Source organism: Eupeodes corollae, chromosome 1 (genome assembly GCF_945859685.1).
Source record: "Eupeodes corollae chromosome 1, idEupCoro1.1, whole genome shotgun sequence".
Classification (NCBI taxonomy): Eukaryota; Metazoa; Arthropoda; class Insecta; order Diptera; family Syrphidae; genus Eupeodes; species Eupeodes corollae.
In genome coordinates, this window is record NC_079147.1 from 231,916,824 (window position 1) to 231,934,159 (window position 17,336).

Below are 17,336 nucleotides of genomic sequence, written 5' to 3' on the forward strand. Positions count from 1 at the left end.
TGGAGTCACATTACGTTATTCCCTTACGATTGTCAAACGTGAGTTCGAAACTTCATTGTGATAGCATTCATTAGGCACGTATGCTTTAACTCGTAAACGTCAGGCGGAGCCCAAGCTGAAGCGTGTTCCTGTTTCAGCCATAAAATAGACACAGAGACAGTTGCTAAGAGTAAAACCAAATTAACACAACAGTTTTGACAGTTATCAAAAATAAGTTAAACTCTTATGCAAAATAACAGGAGTTTTCTTTTTTTGCTTGTTGATTGTTTGAAAACAAACCGTTCCTTTGGTAAGACTGTTTTTTTGGTGGACATTGAAATAGAATCACATTAGAACACAGACCTTAATATTTAACTAGCATCAAAAATATTAATTATTAATATTTATTTTTTACTTTTTAAAACAATAAGTTCACTTTAGGAAGTAAATTTATTTTATTTTTATAATATTACAATTAATATTAAGAAAAACATGGGTCGTGGTAAGCATTGTTCCTTAGAAGAGAAAGCTGTCATTTTAGTTCTATGAAATGATGGAAGATCTTTGAGGGAAATTGCCAGAATAATGAGCAGATCTCTCAAGTTGATTGCTAAAGCAATTTGACCGCTGAAAGCCAAAAAACAACTGGGATAACCAAGCAACACAACCCAAAGAGAAGACTGAAAGATTATTTGCGCATCAACAAAAAAAAATCCTTACAAGTCTGCAAGGGAAATAAAAGACGAACTAAAGCTTCCAAAAACTTCCAGAACCGTTCGTAGAAGACTTGTTGAAGTTAACTTGCTCAGAAGAATCGCAAGAATGGCGCCCTGTCTAAGGACAAAAACACGATCATTTTGATTGGAGTCGGCCAGAGGGAGGAAAAAAGTTGAGAAATGTTTTGTGGATGGACGAAACAAAGATAAATTTGTTCAGAAGTGATGGCAGACAAACCGCCGTTATAAGGCTTAATTTGAAAGTGCTGAATCCCAAATACATCCAGAAAACGGGCAAGAATGGTGGCTGCAGTACCATACTTTGGGTTTAGTTTTCTTGGTATAGCGTTGGACCAAACAATTTGATTGAGTGTAAAATTCATCAAAATATGAAGGTGAATATCATGAAGGAAAGGATACGAACGTGCCTCTCAAACATGTCTACAGCAGGATAACGACCCTGAACACACATCTAAATCTGCTCAAATGTATTTTTAAGGACAAAAAAATTAGCGTGTTGGAATAGCCTTACTTAAATCCCAAGAACATTTTGATGGAGATTTAAAATGCGAGGTTGGAAAAAATTTTACACAAATATAAAGCCGAACTGTGAAGGATGGTTGAACAGGAGTAGTACGAAATTTCAATTTACAGATGCCGCACGTAAATTTGACTCAATACGTGCGTTTTGTTCGCATTTCATATATAGTATCTTAAGAAGAAATGGTAAGAAAACATCTAAAAATTGAGATTCTATAAAACAAAGTTCATTTAACAATTGCAGCAATTTGACATAAAATAAAACTTCAAAAAGGGGGTTTGTGCGTAGACTACTACATTAACATTTGGTGTTGAAGCGAGCTTGAAGCTCGCCTCAATTCTTTATATACCTGAATCGAGTTGAGATCTATTTTAAACTGAGATACACTTTTTTTGGAAACATGACAGAACATAAATATTTTTTTTATTGTTTTTTCTTGCAAAATCAGCCCAGTTAGTCTATTTTCACTAACAAAACTACATAATATCAACAGTAATAGATTTGTTTTATCCGCAATGGAAAACACACATGGTTCCAAATGCAGAACTACTCAACGAACACAGCCATCGAGATACAAATGCAATATCAACCGTACCAACATTTGAGAACGAAATCACATAAGATCCATTCGAGGCTCGTATAAATGTCAAAAACCTATCCATAGTGAGATTCTACTTTAACTTTTATCGGTGTTATTCTCACTATGGATATTGTTTTTGTTATTCGTGCAAAATCCTACTTTACTATATGGATAGATTTTCCAACAAAACACGGGTAATGGCAGCGTTCAATCTCTGTTAAACGTAAATCGTTAAAATCGGAGATTTCACCAGTAAATTGTAAATCGTATAGAATTCCAATTGAGCTTAGAGGAAATTTAACATAGATTACAGATTAAGGTTATCTCTTATTTATTAAATTATTACGCACCTATCACTTCATCATCGTCCGATGAATCAGTTGAATTATCCATTCAATATTTTATCTAACAACAATTTTGACTTCGAAGCTTAAATGTTTCTCTGCTTTTTTTTGAACAGCTGAATGTTGTTTATATTTTTTGACAGCTACATATCTCAATATGGCTACCCAACTCGTTCAACAAGGTATCTAATAATCCACCTATCCAAGATTCCCTATTCAACACGAGATTGAAAGCAGCCAATGTCCAACAGATGTCACACTGTAATTAAAGCTAAGGGCCAGGCTACCAGATATTAAAATAATTTTTAAATCCAGAATAGCTTTGCATTTAATTTAATTTTAAATCTGTGTATTTATTTTAAATTGTCCACGAAAATTGTTCGTTTTTAACATTTATGAATTTAAAATACTTAAAGTTATAATTTAACTATAAATTTTAGTAATTTTAGTTTGGAAGAAACAATAAATAAGAAAATGAAGACGGACAAATATTTTAGTGTCTATATTTGTATTTACATATGTATGTATGTATTTTATAAGATTTATTTAGCTTTAAGATTCAAGTTCGTAGGCATGACTACCCAGTCCAAACACTCTAATTATAAGATTGCGAGAGCTTTATTCGAAATTTTCCTATATTAACTCCTATGTTGTTGAATAACAAATAAACAGTATCATTTGTAAACAAATTTAAAAACTAAGTATTAACACAATACGTTACATTTTCCAATATTTTTAAATAAATAAAATTCCCCATAAACATAACCACCACCCCGTTAAAAATATTCACCACGCAACAACATGACTTTCCGTCATTCTCTCATCAGTTGAAATAGCTTCCACCGCCGCCGCCCGTAGCGCCGCCGAGTGTGTTTTCATTTCATTTAGGTTTGTTGTGCTTTGACTTCGCTTGGGCAAAGACGTTACGATTTTATCCGTACACTCACTCCGTCGAACCGTCATTGTTTTCGTGTGTCGTTTATTTTCGTATAAGTATCTCATTTCTTGAAACACCACGAGAAAATAGTCGGTTCGAAAATAGTTTTCCCATTCCGAACAAACTGTCAACAGGCGCGCGAAACACAGAATGCATATGTCATGTCAATTAAATGGATTTAAATTAAATATTTATCTTTGACATTAACATACACACATTATTGTCTACATTATACGCTATGAAATGAGATTCAAGAAGAAAAAGTAACTAAAAAAACTTAATAACCGAATTTTCGAAGTGTTACAACTACAACAATTTACGACTGTCACTGGTGATATTCGAAATAGTGCGTTTTTATTTTTGGATCATATCCAATCCTAATCTCACTGAAGTGTACAAATTAAATTGTTAAATAATTGTTTAGCAAAACAAAGAAAACAAAATATATACATATGTGCATAGAATAATTTAAAAAAAGGAAGAAAATGTATTAGGTATTTAAAAATTATATCTTCTTAATCATTTTCAAAGAGGAGACAATATCTCGAAATCGAAATCCTTGCAAATGATCAATCTGTGGCCCTCTATATTGATTTAGAATTTCATTTTCATCTCGCATTCAGTCTCGGTGTGTTTATTTATATTCTCGTGAAAGGGGAATATCCGAAAGTCTCCTTGCAGCCCACCACCGCGACCGCATCATCACCCCTCATATTCACCTCTTAATCTCCCGCGCTCCCATTATTTCTTCGCTTCGCGTGTTCTATTTTTGGATTAAAAATTTTATTTGAAAAACGATTTTCTTTGATTTCGATTTTACTCCTCTTTATATATTATTTTATTTTCGAAAAATAAAAATTTGAAAACGACCGATTCGATACACGGGATGAATAGACCGTTTCCTTGTCCTCACATTCACCTTTGTTTTGGAGGAAGGATTTTCGGATAGAAAAATAAAAGTTTAAAAAGTTGCAGTTGCACTTCTTCTGAACGGAAATAGATACATTTAAAAGAAGTTTATTCTAATCTGTAAGAAAGATCACGCACCCGAACGTGAAAGTGAAAACGAAAAACCTGCGCGGAGAATATTCAGCCCTAAAAATCACTCATACGACCGAGTGCATCGCGGAAAAAAGTCTAAATATAGTGCTGACATCTGGAAAAGTGATTTGGTACTTAAACAAAATATCTATATACCAAAAAGTGATTTCCATCGGGGAGAGAAATAATCAAAATATATTTTCCGTCTGTTATTTGACACCACCGCACCGCAGCAGCAGCGGTACCATAGCTGAGTCTGAGTCTACGATGTGTGCTTTGTTTTGTGCGTGAGAAGAGGTGAACCCGTGAGTGATATGTGCGTATCTAGTTACATACATTGTTCTTTTATGTAAAATAAATTTATATTGTTACCAAGAGAGAGGGGTCGAGCGAGTGATACATATAAAATTAAAAAAAAATTATATACTCGATGGTCAGGTTTTGATTGGTGCAGATAACCGTGTAAGTGATTTTTTCTATCCTAATGGTAAAAGCTTGCTCGTAAAAAGTGCGTGGGAGAGTGTTTCGGATTAACGCAGTACAAACCAGCAAACTATAAAAAAAACAACAAGATGACAACAAAAGCATCACCTCCGGCCACATCAAATCCTGCCACAAATTCTGGTGTTGTCAAGATCAAGAAGGAGTTACCCAGCGATGAAATTAAGGTATGTTTTTTTTTTGTTTTTTTCATAGTGTATTTTAAACATTGCTCGTGTCCGTGGCGTTGGTGGTTAGTGCGTTGGGCTGTCAGAGGTCGAACCCTGCCTGTGCCGTGTAAATTTTTTTTTTCCACGATACTGCCTCTTGAGAGGAATTGACAAATCCTCCTAAAGTAGTTCTTGTCATGAAAAGTGCTTTTTCAAATTAGCCTTCCGGATTCGGCTTAAAACTGTAGGTCCCCTCCATTCTTGACAAAATTACTCGCACACATGAATGGTTAAGAATTCTAAGTCACTAGGCCCTAGTTCTCAAAGGACTGTTGCGCCACTTAATTAATTTATTTATTTTAAACATTGGTAACAACGGTTTTTAATATGCATATTACTTTATGACATCCATTTCCTGCAGAAGGTTTATGATTTCAGTATTTGAAAGGAAGTCACTGAGTAGGATACGAGTAAGTCTTCTTATTTCTCTCAGTATCGCACATCGCCCAACAAAATGAAAAACACCATCGTGTTTCTTTTCCCAGAGATCTGTAAATAATACAGTGCAGTAAACTTTTGGCTTGCTCCGTTTATTATTCTCTTGAGGCTTCATCCAGAAGAGCTACTAAGCGATATAAAGTTGATTTCCATGAGGCAAGGTTACTATAGTTCAGGTCAACATCCACATGCTCGGCTATTTCTATCCTGTCTTTAAAACATCCACTTCGGGATTGGATTGTTTAAAGAACTAATTTCTTTGGAAAAATCTGAGCAGTTTTTCCACTCGTTTATATTTTCGACCTCTCCAAGCTTACGCCGCATAAAACACAACAGGTTCCGATAAGGCTTCGAAGACCCTGAATTTACTGGTATGCGTAATTTTCTTATTATCAAGTTTGTCAGTGAGATGTTTTTCCATGCTCAAGTTCCTTGTAAAGCAGACTCTTAGATATTTCTATTCTTTCACCAACTCTACTCTTTGACCATGATAGTGCCATTGCTTACTTGCGCCCGATCTTCCTCCGCCATTCTTAAGAACCCTCACTTTGGATTTATTTAAAATTACCACATGGTTTCAAAATTTACAATATTTAGCAGGCTTATTTATCATTAGCTGAAGGCAAGGGCGGATCCAGATTTTTTAGCAGGAGGGGTCACGCATTTAATAGATAGACAAGTTTTTACTTACCGCTTAAAAATGTTTTTTAAAGAAGGATAACAAAATTTAAATAATCTTAACCTTAAATGTACACATTTGAAAGGCTAAAGTGACAACTTTAGTCATTAAATTATTTTAGAACGCTTTTGTCTAGCAAGGTATAGTCTAACTATTTAATTTAGTAGACTTTCTTTATATGAAAGCATACCAAGATTCTACCAGTTTTTTAAAAATGCCATATTTAAGAGCAAAACACAATAGTTTAGAGGGTTTTTATTGCTTTCATGGAGAAATGTACGAAATTATTTTGAAACTTTGCATTGTTCCAAAAAAAATTTATTCTTTTTTGTTGCCATTTATATTAATGCGAAAAACGCAATAAAAGTTCAAAAACCAAGAAAATGAGAAAGAATCTGATATCAAAAATTTGTTTTTGACGTAGTTTTTTCGGACTCAATTTTCGGGAGTCTATTATTACTATCGCTACTAGTCTGCTTAGATTGGAGATGATGCTTTATCTTAAAGAAGTCAACAAAACTTTAAAACTATAGAGAGAAAAATGTTTGGTTCTTGAATTTATGAAAATAAGTGCATTTAAGAACATAGTTTCTCTGAACATAAAATAAAAACAAACCTAGATAAACAAATAAGCTGGGAAGAAACTTTTGTGTGGCAGTCACAAATTACACGTTTCGGAATCTCTTTTCACTTCAGTTCTCAAGTGATTCAAAGTTTTTGTATTAATAGATAAATCTCAGTTCTAGAACATCTAAAGCAAATTCCTTTTAAACTGTAGATTTCTTTAATTTGGTACGACCTTAAAGGTTTTATTCAACAGAAAATCAATTATGAAGTAATATATTGTCCCGCTGCAATACCTGCAGACATTTTCGATCATCATCAGTTTGAAAATTTGACCATCGAAAAAGAAAGATAAGATTATTAATGTGATAAAGTTCTTGAGAAAAACAATACCAATATATGTTTTTCTTGTAAAAAGAAACCGAATTGCGAAAAAAATTAGAGAACGTCCTAAAAAAATCTATCGGTTCATTTCTGAAAAAAATCGAATTTTCGAATTTTCACCAAAAAAAATTGTATGGGGACTGTTATTTTCAGTATTAAGACATGAACAAAAAAACGCCTTAAGCTAACTTAGTTACAATCGGCACAGTGGTTTATGCTTTAGGGGCCAGGACAGACAGACAGACGGATGGAATGGGGGACCCATTTTTTTAACTTTTCTAACATAGTATACGTAGTTCCTATGTTTAGCAAGTAAAAATCACTTCAATGTTCACTATTAATGTGCATACAAAAAATAAGATGGAATTGAAATTGAAGATCTCTAATTCAAGGTTTCTTCTTACAAACCTGAATCTTGGAAACAAATTTTATGATAATAATTTAAAGCATTACTCAAGTTACAAAATTTTTAAATGTTTTTGACAACAAACCACTTTTTTGTAAATGTCGTTAAATTTCTAACAAATCTTTACTTGCACAACTTAACTGCATAATCTTTATGGCTCATATATGACCCACCCTGGTTTTTGGAATAGGGCTGAATGTCAGATTCATATTATGTTCTTGGTCCAGCCCTCAGTTAAAAATGGTACTTTTTGAAACAAAGTTTAGAAAGTAAAATACAAATTTTGTTTCCATATCCAAAAAATAAAAAAATAAAAATATAATAGGAGTCATATCCATTGGTTCCATACGATTAGTTTTGAACTGAAGGGAATTCCTACAAAAATAGAAACAAAATATCTCCCAGGGGGGGGGTCATGACCTCAACGACCCCCCCCCCCCCCCTCTTGATCCGCCATTGTCTGAAGGTACTGCGAAGTATACGCGAGCAGGAAAAAGAAGACCTTGAAAACAACTTGGAATATTGTAATAGTTCCAGACCTAGAAGATTTAAGAAAAGAAAGATGAAAATAATGGTAAAAAGTATCTAACATCAAATAAATCTTAAATTAAGGTTTTGAGATACCTCATAATAGATACATACAGAAAAAGAAATACAAATTGCTAAAAGTTTAATTTTTGGATAAAATCCCAACTTTTCAGTTATAGCTATCATTAAAATGGATATTTCACTGTGTTTTCTTTTGATTTAAAATGAAAATTATGTTACTAGATCGAAAATCACTCAAAGATTTGGTTTTGAGAAAACTGTATTTTCCTATTTTCCGGTCAGAAATTTATTTTGTTCTTCTTTTACGTCAAAAGGTGAAACAAATCTTTCCACTGATTTGTGTTTTAATTTCAAATCTTTGCTGTGTTCCAGACATTTCTCGCACTAAAAGTTGGTCAAATGTCAGATTTAAGGAGTGGGGATGAAAAACTCTCACAGCGAAATCAAACTGTCAAAATTTCTGGAACGGTTTTTGCACCAATTGGCACGAGTTTGAACTACTTTTTTAATGTCAAGAATTATTCGAGTAGAGTTACCAAAGATCATTGGTAAATTTTAATCAACTTAATTATAAATAAGAATAGAATAAAATAATTATCAACAAAAGTAAACTTATATTTATTTTAAATAAAAATAAAATTGTTCCTTAAATTATGAAACTTAAATGAGTTTTTTTTCTCAAAATATCACTACAATTTTTAATAAATATTGACAATTACATACATATGTATATTTTTTGTACTACAAATTTCTTCTACAGTAACAGTTTTATAAAAAGATTTAAATATGATGAAAATCATTTGATTAATTAAAAGAAATCGAAAATATGAACAGCATTTATATTTACCAAAAGTAAAATGAAAATAAAAGAATTGGTTGGGCAACCCTTAGTCAGTAGGACACACACGTGTTTTTTTCCTGCTGTCATTACTTGCCTTGAACGTCAAATCAAATTTGACAGTCAGCCCGAAAATCGGCAGAAGAAATTAATCGGACTAAATCTGACAAAAAGGGGAAATGTTTTTTTTTTCTCGCGCGCCCTCTCTTTTGAAAGAATTAGCACAACTTTTGAAGTGTGGAAGGACTTTGGACTAAAAATGACTACAACTTTCAGTCTGTAACTGTTTGAAAAAATGTTCGGTGGATATCAATGACAAATATTTTCAATGATAGCACAACCTGTCACAAACATTTCAATGATTGGTTTCAGTGATGAAAACCAATGATAGATACAAGTGGCCCCTAAAATGAACTGAAAGAAGATTTCTGTGTTTAAAAATGTATTTTTTTAAATAAAACCAAGTGACAAGAAACATAATAAATTTTGAGTTTCTTAATGGCTTTTAAATTTCGAAACAAAATTTTAGATTGTTGTTGTTGCTTGTTTCTTTACAATGCAAATGCCCTTCTGAACTAATTTTTGATGAAACAATCCACTGTTTTTGATGTTGACTTTTAGAGGTCAGTTATAGCTATCATTGAAATCATTTCGGATTTTTTTTTAAATGGATAGAAAATTATTTCCTGAACAGCTGATACTTTTATGTTCAGAAGTGAAACCACGAGTTCCACTGATTTGTGTTCCAAATTTACACAATTCCAATGACAGATTTCTGTCAGTAAATATTAAACTACCTGCCAACAAAAATTCCAATGATTGGTTTCAATGATGAAAACCAATAATAGATATAATTGGCCTCTTAATTAAATTAACTAACTGATTTTAATTGATAAAAACCATTGAACCAGAACCTCTGAAAATTTTATAAAACACCTTACTTACTGTGCAAAAATTCTCCCCTTAACTTACACCGGTGGAAAGGTTTTGTTCTTCGGGCAATCAAAATGCACATTTTCAACCGGTTTTGATAGCCTTAATGTAAATTTGACTTCGAAATTTCTCTATCAGGACACATACAAAAGACTTTTTGACAAAATTTGCGTTCGGTTAAATTCGTGATGGTTTTCCGAATCTAAATATAATCATCTTCTTCGATATGATACGGTCATATAGTGTTCGAACAATCTTCATTCGTTCTATGATTACACTTTCTCAAAATAATATCAAAGACACAATGAAGCATTTGTGCTAAAACGGCTTTCAACAAAATAAAAATAAATCGACGAATTCGTCGTCTATTATTCTATTCCTATCAATTCATTTTTGAAATATGTTAAAAACGGGTATTGTAGCAGTTGAAATCAAAGTTCGAAACCGAAATCAAAACTAAAAATTTACTCCAAAACCTATTACAAGATAGAGTCAAATAAAGCCGCATAACTAATGAGAAACTCCAGAACCTAAGAAACTAAAGATTTGTACTTTGCAAAATCATCGTACAATTTATTGTTAAGAGATATGTTGAGTTTTAACCTAGGCTTTAAAAACACCATACTTATTGGTCTTTAACGTTTTTAATGGTGAATTTTTCAAGACATCTTTATCCTCTAAAAAGGTATGAGGGTTTTGTTTCTACAGCAGAAAATAGAACTTGATTTTTCGAAAAACGTTTGTATTTCGTGTGTTTCGACTCTACTTACTCTTACTCTTAGTAAGCCTAAAGGCTTCAAGGGCGAAGAGAAATTTATTTTGTTAATTCGGAAAAGTATGTTTGGCTTTCGTAAGAAAATTTTGAATAGTGTTTACTCTTTTTAATAGGAAAACTACACTGAGTTACAAAAAATGTGGCGCACCTTGGAATTTCGCAATAATTTTAAATATGACAAAAACACTTTTTTTTTTTAATTAGGTATTGTTTATTAACATTTAATATTATTAATTTATGTACAAAATAAACAAATAGCGAGAACTTTTAAATAAAACTTACAAAACTAGTTTTTGTTCACTGAGTAGTGGGTATTGCCTTCCTCACATCTATTCAAGCTTTAATTCATCCCGGCATACCTTAAATAAGGTTTCTTCTTTCGCGTCTCGGAAAAAGTAGGGCGCTTTCTTATCATTTTTTCCAGCAGATCGCAAATATGTTCAATGAGATTCACTTCCGGGATCATGATAGGCCAAGCCATCACATCGATTTATATTTCTTCCAAGTAGTCCGTAAAGCACCTGGCAAGGTGAGGTCTGGCATTGTCTTGCATCAGCAAGATATTTTCAACAATGAATGGTGCGAAAGCAACCACATATTCTTCCAAAATGTTGGTGACGTAATAATTGAAGTTCACCGATCATTCCTTTATGTACAGCCCAGTTATTCCGAGAACGGAAATTCCTGCCCACACCATGACGTGAACTCCTCAGAAATGTTCCAGCTGGGCAACTATTGTCGAATTGTATCTTCACCTAATCGTCTCCACACTCTTTTACGTCCATCTAATGAGCAGAGACAAAACCTGGACTTATCAGTGAAGAGAACTATACGCTATCCGGCTTGGTTCAATCTTGGTTAAGGCGAGTAAATTCTATTCGTGAATATTGGAAGTTATCGTAACCGGTCCAATTTCTCCAATTGACAATGTTGATGTTTCAAGGTTCCTTAATATTGTTGATACAATAATTTTACTTGAGTGTCGTATAAAAGGTGGACCAAATACAAGTTTCTTTTTAAAAATGTAGCTTAAAGATTGCTTTTATGACATCGGCCTTGAGTGGTTTGAATTGTTTTCGAATTTTTGGTATTTCTTGTTAACATAAAAACAAAGTTTAAGGTTTCATATTCTTCGCTTGTCACGGACCTCATTTTCGAGATGTAAAAGGGCAATGGTGTCACCACTCCATAGTCCGCACCAAACTGTGACTCCCTTTAGTGAGATCGATGGCAAATTGATTTTCGTAATTTCAGCCTCATATACTACCTAAGCCTTGAGCAGCCCCATTCTTATCGATAACGTGGGCCATGAGCGTTGTTCACAAGTTCGTGTCAGTCTTAAAAACTTGCACAACTTGCGTATAGAAGGCGCTTTATTTCGACCGAAATTTCTTTTCCAAAAAGGAACTGTTTGATCTACACAGTGCTTATTTTTTCTCAACAATGTACCTGAACCTAGACAGTCCTAGGGTCCGATTTGTCAAATTGAAAATTTCGTCATTTCTCGACGTTTAAAGGACCCTAGAGTGGAAATAAAAGACGTTAGTACGTTCGCGACGTTTTTTCGTCGTCCATATCTCAAGAACCAGAAAAGAGATCGATTTCAAATAAATTTTGTTATACAGATAATAAGGCAGAAAGATGCAGAAAGGGCTCTCAAGAAATTTGTGTGGGGGGTTTTCTTACTATTGCAGTTTGAAAAAAGGTGAAAATTTTGGTTAACCCTAAATATCTTACGAACTAAAAACGTTACAGACTTGAGTTTAATGTTATATAATATATTGTTACGTGATATCAAAGAAATATATTTTTTGAAAAAAAATCCATTTAACGGTTTTTTTATAAATCAAAAAAGCTGAAAAAAAAAAATGCTGTCACCTCCAAAATCTTACTACTAAAATATGATTTCATCTCCAAAACAATTTTGTGCAACGAAAGAATAATGTTTTTGAAATCTGATAAAATTTTAAGAAAAATCGAATTGACAGTTTTTTTTATAAAAAATAAAAATCTAAAAAAAGCATTACTCAAAATTGGTAAAAATTGAATATCGATTCAAATATCTTTTCAAAAGCTTGAAATTTAGGCTTCAAACTTATTTTATCTTATAAGAAATATTTTTTTCAACATTCTGAAAAATGTAGAGAAAAATCGAATTGATATTTTTACAAAAAATAAAACTCTAAAAAACAAAAATACTAAAACTTGGTAAATATTTACTTTCGACTCAAATAGGTTTTCAAAAATTAAAAATATTGGCTTCAAACTTATTTTATTTCACAAAAAATATTGTTAAAAATCCAACAGTCCGTTTTTTTCATAAAAAATAAAATTTTCAAAAAATAGTACGCAAATTTATTAAAAATTGATAGGAGTACATATAGACGAACTTTTAAGCAAGCCGAATCGACAGACGGGATGGAAAGTTATCAGTGTGGGTTGCTTCCCAGCCTCTTTTTTTATTGTTGGAATAATAAACGGACAAATTTTATCACCATCAGTTTTTGGTAGTTTAAACTTTAGTTTTAGTCGTTCAAGTATAAGACTCCAAAAACAATTGAATACTAATTTTAGCAGATCAAACTATGGTGTACATAGCCTTTAAATCTATAATAAATTTTACTCTTGTATTAATTCACTTAATGATAACATAAAAAGTATAAATTGCAAATTAAAATTTTTCAACAGCCTAGTTTAAGTTTTTAGATTCCAAGTATATATTAAGAATTGTTATTGTTATGGTGCTACGTTGACTGGAATCAACTGCTCCTAAATCTTAATATTGATGACATGCGTCTAAATTTGTATAGTATTCTTTTTAACTGTTTTTATGAAACTACGCCATTACGGAAATCTCGATCTAAAACTCCACCATGGTTTCACACTCAATTAAAAAACTTAAAAATAAAAGAAATAAGGCATGGCTAAAATTTAGTAAAACTAGAGCAGCGTTGTGTCCCAAAACTTGATGACTGTTTTCACCCTGGCCCTGATGGAGTACCATTATGTGTTTTTAAAAAAATGTGAGTCTCATTTATCGTACTCTCGTCTTATCTTAAAAACAGAAGTTATAGCGTTTTATTCAGAAATGAACTCTCCGACCAATTTTACGTCAACCCTGGTGTTCCACAGGGTAGCCATTTAGGCCCTTTATTATTTATCTTATATATAAATGACATAACATCCGTTATAAAAAGCTCCTCCGTTTCAATATACGCTGATGACATTAAAATTTTCAAATCTATTAGTTCAATTAATGACTGCTCACAGCTTCAAGAAGATCTTCATAGTTTTAGGGAATGGTGCAATACAAACCGAGTTTTATTGAATATTGACAAATGTAAAACTATGTGTTTTACACGCAAAAAAAAAACAATTATAGATTATAACTATTTATTAGATTCTTCATCCCTTTGTAAGCTTTCCGTTTTCTCTGATTTAGGTGTTATTCTTGACAGTAAATTAACGTTCTTTGACCATTATAACTTTATAGTTAAAAAAGCTAACAAGATTCTAGATTTTATTAAACGTTTTTCTCGTGACTTTCGTGACCCCTACGTCTTAAAATTTCTTTATGTATCATTTGTCAGGCCAATACTTGAATACGGCTGTGTTATATGGGCACCATACTATTTAGTCCATATTGACAGACTTGAAAGTATCAAAAAAAGATTTATGCGTTTTTGTCTTTGTTTTCTTCCGTTTTCCCAAATATTCACACCACCTCCTTATTCTCAGAGACTTTTGCTAATAAACCTCCCTACACTTTCATAAACTAGACAATATCTCCAATTTTGTTTTATTTTAAAATAAATGAAATAAATAAAGGGTGTCCCAAAATTAACGCAAGATTTGAATTTGCCGCCATTTGTGCAGTGAAGTATTGGCAACCCTGAAAAAAAAGCAATTTGGCAGCTAACAGTAAAGGGTTATTAAAAATGGAGGGTTACACGATAGAACAACGTGTCTTCATTATTAAAGAATATTTCAAAAATAGTGAAAGCTTCGCGGCTGCAGTTCGAGCGAAATCATCCTAAGCGATGAAGCACATTTTCATCTTGATGGCTTTGTCAATCGCCAAAATTGCCGCGTTTGGGGTTCGGAGAACCCACATGTGATTGTCGAAAAACAAATGCATCCACAATTCGTGACTGTATGGTATGGATTTTGGGCTGGAGGCATAATTGGGCCATATTTTTTTGAAAATGATGCTGGTCAAGCAGTGACTGTTACTGGTGCTCGATATCGCGACATGATTACACAGTTCTTTGTGCCAAAATTGGATGATATTGATGTGTCCAATATGTGGTTTCAACAAGACGGTGCCACATGTCATACAGCCCGTGAAACAATTCAATTACTGCATGAGACATTTCCAGGTCGTGTACTCTCTCGTTTCGGTGATCAAAATTGGTCTCCTAAATCGTGTGATTTAACACCATTAGACTTCTTTTTATGGGGTTATTTGAAATCACAAGTCTATGTCAACAAGCCCACAACCACCCGTGCATTAAAGGAGGAGATTCAACGCTGCATCAACGAAATTCAGCAACATTTATGCAGAATTGTCATGGAAAATTTCAACAAAAGAGTGCGCATGTGCATGCAAAGCCGTGGAGGCCATTTGTCCCATGTGTTATTCCATACATAACCCTATCCTATGTACTTTACGAGCCAATAAGAATATAACTATCAAAAGACTAAAAACGGCGTTTTCTATTTAATTCAAATCTTGCGTTAATTTTGGGACACCCTATATTACAAATATTTGGCAAAATATATCAGTTAAAAATCAAATTAATGTTTAAAAATTATAAACGAATTATTATCACACAACATTGTATACTACAGACACACGACAAACTTTGTCATGTCTTAATTTATTCATGTTCACTACTCAATACAATGTATAAAAATTTGTTTTTCATGAATAAAATTTATCTATCTTTCTATCTATTAAGAATTGTTAACGTTAGGTTAGGTTAGGTTAGAGTGGCTGTCTAGATATCATTGACACACGTAGACCTCAAGGGTCCATTGTGATACCACTAATGAGGTTACTCATGGGAGAGTAATGAATTTAAACAAACCATTTTGTGCTTTTAATAAAGTTAGAGAGACGTTTTGTGTCAATATTTGCCAGTTCACTGGTATTATCGAAGAAGGGATTACCGAGAAAGTAATTCCTTCTAATGGAGAGTGCTGGACATGTACATAGAAGGTGTTGGACTGTTTCCTCTTCCTCCTCGTCCATGCAGCTTCTACAGAAGTCATTTGTGTAAACCCCTAGCCTCAGAGCATGTCTACCTATGAGGCAGTGTACCGTTATTACTCCAATTGTAGAGCTTATACTTTGTCTGCTTAGTGATATCAAGCCTTTTGACCGTTTTAAATCAATACTTGGCCATATTTGCTTGGTTGCCAGGCAGGTGGTACTTTGTGACCATCTAGTATTTGTTGTTTCTAAAGCATATTGCTTGAGAAGATGTTTTTGTCTAACATGAGGCAGAAGTGTTCCGTTTTTGGCGAGCTCATCGGCTTTGCAATTTCCCGGAATGTCTCTGTGGCCCGGCACCCAAATGAGGTGAATGTTAAACTGTTCCGTCATCTCCTTCAGAGATGATTGACAATCGTGGACTGTTCGAGAGTTTGTGGAGACAGACGCGAGAGATTTAAGAGCGGCTTGGCTGTCCGAGAAGATACGTATATCCTTACAAGATATAACGTTTTCTTTGAGCCAGGATAGTGCTTCTTTTATCGCCATTACTTCTGCCTGGAATACACTACATTGATTGGGAAGTCTATAGGATAGACTGAGATTCAGTTGTTCTGAAAAGATACCACTTCCAACTCCGTGATCGGTCTTTGAACCGTCAGTGTAGAAGTGTACCGCATCGTCTTCCAGGGGTCCCTCTTCTTCCCAGGAGGATCTTGAAGGGATGGACACATGGAATCTTTTACCAAATACCATTTTTGGGGTGGTATAGTCTAAGCGATCTGGGATAGATCTGAAATTATCTAGAATGGTTGTATGTCCAGTATTGTTACTGGTCCATTGAGAGGTGGCTCTAAGCCTTACACATGAGTTGGCAGCCACCTTTTTAGAGAAGATGTCAAGTGGTGTTAGGTTTAAAAGCACTTCCAGTGCTGCGGTTGGTGTTGTGCGAAGTGCTCCTGTGATGCACATACCTGCTGACCGCTGGACTTTAATGAGTTTATTTAGATTTACCATCTTATCCAGTGCGGTCCACCATACGACGGCTCCATAAATGAGTATCGGCCTGATTACCGAAGTGTATAGCCAGTGGGTTATTTTTGGGGAGAAGCCCCATTTTGATCCTATGGCCTTTTTACAAGTAAAAAGCGCTACAGTAGCCTTTTTGACTCTTTCATCAATATTTGCCTTCCAATTTAGTTTTTTGTCTAAAATGAGGCCCAAATATTTAGCTTGGTCGGAAAAGCTTAATGGTATTCCTTTAATCTTTGGTGGGCTAATCTGAGGAATTTTATATCTTCTCGAGAAGAGTATTAATTCTGTTTTGTGTGGGTTGACGTCCAATCCACATTGATTAGCCCATTTAGTTAGCCTGTTTAGGGCATTTTGTAGGAGTTCCGAGAGAACTTGGGGGTGCTTCCCAGATACGGATATCGCAACGTCATCAGCGTAGGCAATCACCTTGAAACCTTCTGTTTCCAATGTTGTAAGTAAGTCGTTTACTACCATGTTCCATAAAAGAGGCGAAAGGACTCCACCTTGGGGAGTGCCCCGATTCACCGATCTGGTGGTAGTAAAACTTCTCATGTTAGAAATTATTGTCCTGCTTTTGAGCATGAGACTTATAAGATCTATGAGTGACTTCTCTAATTTCAGCTTATCCATTGCTGTTGTGATCGCCTGGTAACTGACGTTGTTGAAAGCTCC

The 17,336-nt window shown here is 33.8% G+C and overlaps 1 protein-coding gene across 1 annotated transcript in view; it reads left to right on the forward strand.

The window, feature by feature from the left end:
- Positions 1–3,039: 3,039 nt before the first annotated feature.
- Positions 3,040–17,336, forward strand: part of LOC129939074 (sine oculis-binding protein homolog A) — a 92,941-nt gene continuing 78,644 nt past the window's right edge. Inside the window, exon 1 of the mRNA XM_056046940.1 lies at positions 3,040–4,806. Within this exon, the coding sequence (XP_055902915.1) occupies positions 4,711–4,806 (96 nt within the window). The 5' untranslated portion in view covers positions 3,040–4,710. The remainder of the gene's footprint in view (positions 4,807–17,336) is intronic.